The sequence below is a fragment of the Nelumbo lutea genome, chromosome 1 (genome assembly GCF_056320005.1).
Source record: "Nelumbo lutea isolate HS-2025 chromosome 1, American lotus-T2T, whole genome shotgun sequence".
In the NCBI taxonomy this organism is placed as follows: Eukaryota; Viridiplantae; Streptophyta; class Magnoliopsida; order Proteales; family Nelumbonaceae; genus Nelumbo; species Nelumbo lutea.
In genome coordinates, this window is record NC_142684.1 from 215,137,394 (window position 1) to 215,147,264 (window position 9,871).

The window sequence follows — 9,871 nt, forward strand, 5'->3', positions numbered from 1 at the left end:
CCTTACACAATTTTCCTCACAATCATCACTTGCTTGCAGCCGTGAACTGGGAACATCTAAACATAAGATGTTACGATGTGCGGCTGCAACGTAGCCTGTGACTGTGAGGTGGGTGTGCGAAATATTTATGAGAAGGAAATCCGAATTCGTGAGCCGGCGATATTAATGACGTGGCAAGAGTTGTTTTTGGCTAAAATATTTTGCGCAAATTTAATATCTCTAATATATATATATATATATATATATATATTAAAAAAATTATTAAGTGGCTTTTTCAAATTCAGACATGGTATTTTTTGAGAATCCATAAGGGGCAATTTATGAGAAATTCTTAAAACCCACAATCCATTACTAAATATATGGTCTTTTCATTTTTCTGGAAAGCTAGACATGCATTTCCTGAGAAGTTGATGCTAAAGCCCATAACCCACTATCACCATTTTCAATCTATTCTTAAAAAAATGCATAAAATACAAAAGTGGTTATCCACAAACACTTTCAATCCATATTTTAATAATTATTGAAAAGTTATTTTTTGAAATAAATATTTCTTAAAAATTTAATAATTATTTAAAATATTAATAAATATAAATTTAACATTACTAATTTCCCGTACTTAGTACGGGGTCATTCACTAGTATATATTAGAAGAAGGTTTTCAGGGTACAATCCCCACCATTCAGACACGTGACTTTTTCAAATTTAGACATACGACATTTTCTAAAAAGTTGTTATCAAAGCCCAAAACCTATTATCACCATTTAGAAAAGTGACATTCTTATTTTCTAAAAAGCTAGACACATGACAATTTCTGAGAAATTCTTGGTAAAGCCCACAGCCCACTATAGGCTACATCCTCCTACCATTCAGATTTTAGACACATGACCTTCTCGTTTTTATGGAAAAAGCTAGACACATGGCATTTTTGAGAAGTTGCTATTAAATCCCATAACCCACTACCACCATTTTCAATTCATTCCTAAATAATGCAGAAAATGCAAAAGTGGTTTTCCACAAACCCTCTACGTATCATAACAAAAGAAAATTATCCATATTCTAATAATTATTGAAAAGCTATTTTGAAAATAAATATTTCTTGAAATTTTAATAATTATTTAAAATATTAATAATTATAAATTTAACAACATTGATTCCATAATGTAAATTTAACATTACTGATTCCCCATACTTAGTACAGGGCCATTCACTAGTGAATATTGATATCAGGAAGAAAACACATGATATCGAGAAGATAACACATCAACTGGATGGGGTTGATGTGTTCATTCCTTTTGTTATTTTTATTCTTCATGTGAAGCAGTCTGTGTGAGCCACGTCCATGATGCAAGTGGCATCAAGGTTGATACGTATCATATTCGGGATTTCTCGATACGTTCTTATAGGGGTGTTTTGGGGTCTTGACCAGTTCAAAGGGTGGATGGACCTTAAATTGATCCCTTGTGAACTGATGTATCGGGTGTATCAATATTTTGAACCTTGGGTGGCATGAAAGAAAGTTAGGGTCTCTTCATTTCCTCTACTTTCTTAAGAAAAAATCTTTCGATTTTAAGAAGAAAATGGGTGTTCCTTTTCTCTTATTTCTTAAAGAGGAGTCTTAAAACTTTTTATTTTTTTTAATGGTATCTTCAAAATATGAACATAAATTTTCAAATATAAAATTAAAATAGACATTTAATAATTTTCAGAATTCAAAATTCAAAATTTAAAATAACATAATACCTTTTTAATGTAATTATTATGGTTTCGGATGCCACTCTCAGAACAAATGAACAGGGTTTTAGTGTTTAAACAAAAAATGGAAAAGAAATCATCTTTTTCCCAAAAATACAAAAAATTGCCTTTATACCTATTAGATTTTTCTTCTTCCATGCACTGGTGTCTAGTGGCTAGTGGGCTTGAGAAGGTAGTAGGTAGAAATCATCTCTTGACAGTAGGCATAAACATTGTTCATGGCAACCAGTCCCAATAAACGAGAGAGAGAGAGAGAGAGAGAGAGAGGAACAAAGGGTAGGGGCATTTTGGCATTTCTTCTCGTGGGACCTTTTCGGCTGTTCAAAGCTTGATAGACTAAAAATTTGGTCTTTCTCCTTTCGCTAAAATATGCCAGAAAACCAAAAAGATTCATAAAGCTTACAGATGCCCAAAATGATGAAAATCATGCCTAAAATATCCATCTACTTCATTTTTAACAGCCTGATAGACCCAGATACTTATCAGGTCTTAATCTTCAAAGATAAATTCCAAAAAAATTCGATATATCTTTTGGTCTGTTAGACTGTTGAAAGATCTACTTAAAAGACATTGCCAAACAGCTCCATCCATATATATATATATATATATATATATATATATTATTTTCTCCACCCACCAAAGATCCAAAACACACAGATCCAGATCCAGCTCAACAAAAGTCAATCATCTTCCAGAGCATTGACTGAGCCAGCATCATATTTTGACAATTGGGGCTCGTTTGGTTTATGGGAATAGGGTCTAGGATTAGAATCGAAATAAACCATTCCAATTCTAGTTGTTTGGTTGAGCAGAATCAACCCCATTGTTTATGGCCATTTTTTTCTCCTTCTTTGGGAATAAAATTCTATTCTAACTGATTCTAACTTTCATTTAGATTCTTATATGAATCAAACAAACTATAGAAATAGAAATTCCAATTCGGATTCTGACTATGAACAAAACGGACCCTTGGTGTATATAGTATAACGGCATAATGCACCAGGGCTCCATTAATGACCTTAACTGACGCCAAATACACCGGCATTCATGCCCAAGCCAAGAACTAATTTTAAAATTTTTGGGCTGCTTAATTGCAGCTTGTTTGTGAAAAAAAATAAAAGCCCAGTTTAACAATAGAAGGCACACCTCTCATTTGTCACAGTATGTTAAGCCAGCCAAACTGCAAAACCCAATACAAAGCTATTTATCCCAAATCCAATCTCTTTTGGATGACTTTCGGCAAATTAGGCCAGTTGACTCTTGATGCTTTTGTATATATTTGGCATCGATGCTGTAGATACAGCACTGAGAAAATGATACTGCCAATGTTCGAGTTAGAATTACTGTTTTCTGAGAAAACAATATCTTTTTTGTTTGAAAATGTTGTTGCCAGATAGTACGTTTCCTGGAGCAACAACAATACTTTTTATTTAGTACCAGTGCTCCATATCTGTTTTCGGCACTGATACCCATTAGTCTACATAACTGCTAGTAACGAGCTCCAATCTGAGAAAATGTCAAATCGGCATTGCTCCAAACCATGCTTTCTCAATTTCTATGGCGTAACTTAGAAGACCATTTTTTTATAAAAAAAACGATTCCAAAATAAACAGACATTTCCTAGAAAACCGTTTTTTCAATGTGGCGCTGATGTATCATCGTTTTCTGAAGGAACGACATCGATGCCAAAGAGACGATTTGTTTCCTTCGACTGAAGACCCTTTCTTTGGCTTTTTCCTCTACTATTTACACATCTGACCAGGCTTTAATCCAATCTGTTAAAACCAGTGGCTGGATTCAATCAAGAGGTCAAGTTTCAAAAGTTACTTATGGTAAATTGCAAACCGAAGATGAGGTCCTAGAAGAGGTCAAGTTAATGCGGAGAATCCCGACTAAGAATTCAGGAAAATGTGGTAAAGGAATTCTTTTTGTCCATTGATGCCTAATAGAAAACTTACAGATGTACATTGCAGTACACAGCAATAGAAAAACCATAGATGTATAGAATACAACAGTACAATGGAATACACAAAATTTATTGGATTTCAGCAGAGACGGGGGGGTTACATGAAATTGATGGCTACTGATCTAGCAGGGAACTACCTTCTTTTGCAAGAATAAACAAGCCACCATCGCCTCTTGATATCCGAAGATCTTTATCCAGGTATGTTATTATCAACCAGGACTGAGACCTTTCCCCTGGAATTGGAAGCTTGAGAGGTGGCTGGCCAGAGATTGCCCGAGAAATGCTTGCTACAGCATCTTGCAGAGGCTTGAGAGACTGCTGTATGGGTGCTAAGTCAATCTTCTGCCCAAAAATTTCTACATTTTCAGGAAGATCAACAGTAGACTTTATTTCTGGTGGCTGGAAGGCCCCTTCCGTGAATTTGACCTGCAGATTAAAAGTCAAGGGATAACTAATCACAGACATGGTCTCTAATGGAGGAGGTTTATGCGTTCCTTTTGAGGATAGAAGCTATGCTCCTTATCCAGTAACTGAAACAATTCTGAAGACTTGAAATTCTATTTGAACAACCCTTAAAAGGATGTGAGAAATTGTTCAACTGATTACAAACTAAATCTATCTAATCAAGTTACTCTTTATGTTTTATGCAATGTAATTCATCTGAACTCGCATGTGGCTTGTGATAGTACCTGTATTTTTGAAGGACCTCGGACTTCAAAAGTAGCAGACGCACTAAAGGAGAAAGTAGCAAAAGGACTAGAGAGTGCAGTGGAGTTCTCTATGGCGAGGCTTTTGGTGTCGATCTTTTGGCATATCCTTTTAATCTTAAATAATGGAGTTGTCCCAGCTGCCAGAAGAGGCAAGAGCTCGGAAAATGCCGTGTACCTAATGAACCAAACAAACCAACATAGATCATCATCAACATTATCTATTAAGAATTATCCCGAGTCCCAATAATGCGGGGTTGACCACAAGATTCAAGAAGGATCCTACTCATAAAACATCACAACAGCTGTTAAAATACCGCTATTTTATTTTGATTAGTACAAATAAAAGTTTATAAATGAATGGCAGACAAATCCAGAGAAAATCTTCAATTCAAATCTCACAGACCTCTCACTGGAACATAAACAAAAAAGTTTACTGAACGTTTCCCCTAATATTGTTCCATAATACTAAACCTTTCTAGATTCCTCTTTCAATAAAGATTATTGATCACTTTTGGGTCATAGCTCAAACACACTTAACCCTTACTGTCACACCATATATTTAATGTATTCTTCCTCATTGCCTCAATATTCCAATACAATGACAATAGAAAATTGATGCCATCAATCAACTTGGGGTGGAGGGGGAGGGGAAGATCAGCTATATGGATCCTGTTGATTCACTTTATCACGGGCTACGACCTCTATCAAATTGTGAGCTCCCAGATCATTTCTCACTACCTCAACCCATGTCCCTTTTGGCCTTCCTGAGCTTTTCTAACTTTCATAAACAATTCCATCCTGCTGGTGCAATAGCTGGTCTTCTAAGCAGATGGTCAAACCCTTCTAGTTAGTTTTCTTCTTTATTTTATCACCTATTGGGGTTACTACTAGAGTAGCACAAATGAAATAATTTCTAATCCTATTTTTATCTAAGGTTGCAAACTGTCCATGTAAACATCTTCATCTTCGCTATAATCATTTATTGATCAGATGATTCTTCATTGCTCGACATTACTCCATAGACCATTTCTGGAGCAGCCACGGGCTAAAATTCCAAAAGGTCAAGCTCATCACAGATATTATAAAGAGAGAAAAAACTATATATAATTTTTAAACGATGATTTTACTTCAACTAAGAAAAGAAGATTGTCTGATTGGCAGAATAACTAGCAAATGAGATTGGAGTGAAAAGTAGTATAATAATGTATATACATATCTATCATACCTTTCAGATCAATGGCAATTAAATTTAACTCTGAAGATTTTGACAATAATATATATGTAAAAGACTAAAAGTAAAGGAATAAAATAAACTAAACTATAATTGATACTTTAAAAGGCTTGAAGATAAGGATCATCATTTAAAGAATATATATTTGCAACACAGAGTGCAAAAAAGCGTTATACACTGTACTTAATATAGTTTCTAAGTACAATTAGTAATGGATCTAGTGCAGGGGCGGAGCCAGGAATTTTTTATGAGGGGGGGCAAAACCTAAGTAGATTGGTGGTGGGTGGAATAAATATGGATGTGCCCATAGGGGGAGCCAACCATTGGGGTGGGGGGTGGGGGGAGAGGGGAAATTGTATTCCTGAGGGGATTTCTGGACCATAGGGGGGGCTGTGGTGCATTTCTCCAGTTGCCCTTCTTCTAATGGTGTAATACTTTACAATACTTTCTTTGAAGGACAAAACTATGTAAATTGTAAGAAAGGGAAAGATGAGAACTTAATTAAATATTTAATGTACAAACTACGTGCACCAAAATTCATATTTTACATATGATTCCTCTATGCTTTTGTACTTGTAAGGAGAGTGAGGCAACAGAATTGTCAACATGTAGAGATGGCAATTTTCCCCATCCCCGACCCCACCCTGACCCTGATTATATATATATATATAACATATTTAAAACATTATTTAGATTTTAAAATTTTTATTTACTTTAAGTAAATTTATTTTTCAAAAAATACTGTTATCTGAAAAAATTTTGGGGATTCGGGTCCCGTGGGGAACCCGCCCCGTCGGGGATTGGGGATGGAGGACAACTTTTATCCCCGGCGGAGATTGGGGATGGTGATGGGGATGGGGATTAATTTCAAAATTGGGGTCGGGGACGGGGAATATGGTCCCCACCCGTTGTCATTCCTATCAACATGCAGCAAGAAGCCCCTTTGAAGGAGTAATAGAATTGAAAAAGTATTCTTCAGGCAATAGCACATGTAAAATGGAAACAAAGATGTAGAACCCTCTTAGGAGGACTTTCAGATGAGTAAGTTAACAACATTTTTATTCAGTAGGAATTTAGATATGCACCATTTTTAAAGGTGATTTGTTACATAGAGCATTCCTCCAACCAACTGTACTTTCTTTTGCTCTATTTTAAATAATGCACTATCATTTTGTAGGTTCTCAATTATCTTACTTCCACTTGGAATTCTCAAACATGTTAATGACTACAATATTTACATCTGATGATATTCTAAGCACAGTATTAATAAGAATAAAAGTAGTCAATGATAAAAAAAATTCATAGTAGTCAATACCATTAACATGATAAGAAGAAAGCAATAAGAAGTCTTGAGATGAAATGGATGTATTATGACAAAACATAACAGATATGAGAAGGGCATTCATAGGAGGCTACTTGTGGGTGAAGTGGACTGCTTCCACGGGATATACTTCATCAAATTGTAGTTTGGGAGAAGTGGACTGAGAGTGATAGTTATTCAGCACAGTGAGTCTGGGGGTCACTAGTCAATTGGATGCACCATTAAATTAACATTTTGTTCAGTTTTGAGTCTCCCCACAGGAGAGGAAGGCCAAGCTGGCGAAAATTTTGTTTTGAAGTTTCATTAACTACTTGGAGGAAAATGACCAATTAGGATAAGAACAAAAGGTTGTAAGTAGGGACAGAGGACGTGACAGTACAACTGAGTGTATTGGAGGATAGGACACTTTAATTGAGAGAAGGAGATGTTGGATTGGTTTTATTCATTCGAACTGATGGTGAGGCCTAGCAGGGGGAGGGGGTAAGGATGAAAGGAGAGCTGTTAAAATTTGATTTTATTCTTGTGGTTCAGGGCGTGCTGTTAGTGTTTGATAGTGGAGCTGAGTGCATTGGAGGATAGGAAACTTTAATTGACAGGAGATGTCAAATTGGCTTATTCATTGAAACTGGGAGGCCAAAGCATCATAGATATGAGAGGGAGGGGGAGAAGGGTGAAAAGAGTGCTTCTAAAACCTGCTTTTTTTATGGTAGTTAAGGAAATGCTGTTGGTGTTTGGGTGTGGGTGCAGGGGGAGTAGGTCTTGATGTTGATGTTTATTTTTCTGGTTTTTGTTGCATTTGCTTCTTGTATCTGAGGTACATTAATCTAGAAAACCTCTTTTTGGGAATGGTAATTATATCGTTTGTTTTAATAGCATATTTACGATAAATAAATGTATGAGAAGTGCTGGAGCACATTGAAACCACATGGTAATTATATCTTTTTATTATTATAATTATTATTATTTTGTTCTTTTAATACCTCATCTGGGAAAATTGACTTCTCATACATGATAGAATAACTGTCAGTAAAAGAATTCGGAACAAGCAAAATAACAAATGATGAGGAAGCGAGTCTCTCTGATCCTCTCTCGCTAACCCTTCTTTTAAATTTAAAACAGAAAAATTTATAGATGAAGCTCTATTCTTTCTAAGTAATCAAATTCCATTTGTTTTCCCAGTTTCATTTTCTCCTGCAGTTTTGCATCTTCAACAAACAATTATATGCATTTACCATTAGCGAACTTTACCTTGCGTCCTATTTCACTTCTTATTTACTTCCAGCTTCTTTACTACAAGATGGTAGATGCTAGCCGAAGAACAGAAAACACAAGAGAGAGAGAGAGAGAGAGAGATTCATGTTTTGAAGCAGTGGTTATCTCTTTCCTTTTCTAACAGGTACTTGGTATCAATAATAAAAAGAAAATAAACTAATTTATCGTATAGAGAAGATAATTTTCCCTCCAAGTACTTACTACTGATCTTTTACTCAGTATAATTAGATAATTTTCCCTATTCTTTTTCAGACAATGGGCTTCTCCTATTGCATGACTCTTGTTGTCCAGATGCCCTTCTCACTTTACCAGTTCATTGAACTCCCCTCTGCTTCAATCAAACAACTAGCTGGCTCCAACTGCATGTTACTGCGTTCCCCGCAAACAAGAAACCATTTTATTATCAACCAGAATCTGCACCATATCTTATTGTGTCCCATTATTCAATTGCTCTTTGGTGTTGTCATTTGTGTATGATTCCAATACTGGATTAATATGACCATTTCCCGTTCCACTGACAAGTCGATAATATTAAAATCAATTCAAAGAACAGCACCTCTTCACATGCAAGCCGTTGACAACTAGAACCAAGAAAATTAAGAAAAGAGATTAAAACCAAGAAAACCCACTTACAGTAATATCCAGTTTCCATCAAGAAGGGATGTAGCCTCCAAAGGAGCAGGAGTGGGATTCGAAGATTCCAGATGATTAACCAATTCCAAAACCTCTGCTCTTACTTCTGCAGATGCTTGGAACCCAAAACCAGTACCATAAACAGTATCAACCAAGCTCCGCTTCAAGTCCCCAAGCTTATCGTACAAGGCCGCACTGCCATTCCCTGACGCGCTCTCCTTACTACCTTCCCATTCATCTTCATCATTGGGAGGATCAGCATCAGAGAACTTCGTGTACGAAGTCTCTGCTTCGGGCTCAGCTTTCTCTCCCCATTCGTCGGTAATGCCCGCAGAAGAAGTCCCATCATCTTTCTTCTCAGCGTAGATCTTCCCGGAAGATTTGGCAGAGGATTTCTTATTGGAAATTTGATTTTTTGGAGGCTTGTTTACTGAATATCGACCGGGGAATTGCCCGGGAGTTTCGCCGGATAATGAAGAACGGACACGAAGGAAAGAGAATTTGGAGCTTGGGGAGGTTAGGGAGAAGGATAGAGAAGGATTTAGGGAACGGAGAGAGTAGAGACGAAGCGTTTTGGGGTGTTTGAGGAGAAGCGAAGGATGTGAGGTTAGCAGCAGCGCCATTTCCGGTTCGCGGGAGCCGGAACGGGAGGAGAGAGAGAAAGAGAGGAGTCGCTTGGCTTGGGTGCATTATCTCCGCTTATACATGTGTTTTGATTCTTTAGAAATTAGTAAAGGACAAACGTACCAACCAAAACTAACTCCCACGTGTACAATTCAGCGATTTAATGGTCCCACGTAAGATATTAAAACCAGCTTCGTGTCGAATTAAAAGGTAAGGGCATCTTTGGTTGATCATCGGAGTGCTCGTCAGGACTATACCTGTTCATCGGCCGGGTGGCCGGACGGGCCGGCCCAGCCCGGCCCCGGATGGGTTTGAGCATGTGTTTTAGCTCGCGGGCTTGATCTTGGGCCTAAAAGCTCGAG

At 36.9% G+C, this 9,871-nt stretch overlaps 1 protein-coding gene across 1 annotated transcript; it reads right to left on the reverse strand.

The window, feature by feature from the left end:
- Positions 1-3,661: 3,661 nt before the first annotated feature.
- On the reverse strand, positions 3,662-9,590 carry LOC148880924 (plastid lipid-associated protein 3, chloroplastic-like). Its single transcript, XM_088963014.1, has 3 exons — positions 8,886-9,590; positions 4,408-4,603; positions 3,662-4,144 (listed from the first exon to the last, which is right to left on the reverse strand). Exons 1-3 carry the CDS (start codon positions 9,506-9,508, stop codon positions 3,833-3,835), a joined length of 1,131 nt encoding a protein of 376 aa, XP_088819140.1. The 5' UTR covers positions 9,509-9,590; the 3' UTR covers positions 3,662-3,832.
- Positions 9,591-9,871: the final 281 nt, after the last annotated feature.

Excerpts from the sequence above, each read along its gene's own strand:
- LOC148880924 (XM_088963014.1), bottom strand. The coding sequence starts at position 9,508 with ATGGCGCTGCTGCTAACCTCACATCCTTCGCTTCTCCTCAAACACCCC. Across the intron at positions 4,604-8,885 it reads GATGGAAACTGGATATTACT|GTACACGGCATTTTCCGAGC; the intron begins GTAAGTGGGTTT and ends TTGGTTCATTAG. Across the intron at positions 4,145-4,407 it reads GAGGTCCTTCAAAAATACAG|GTCAAATTCACGGAAGGGGC; the intron begins GTACTATCACAA and ends TTTAATCTGCAG.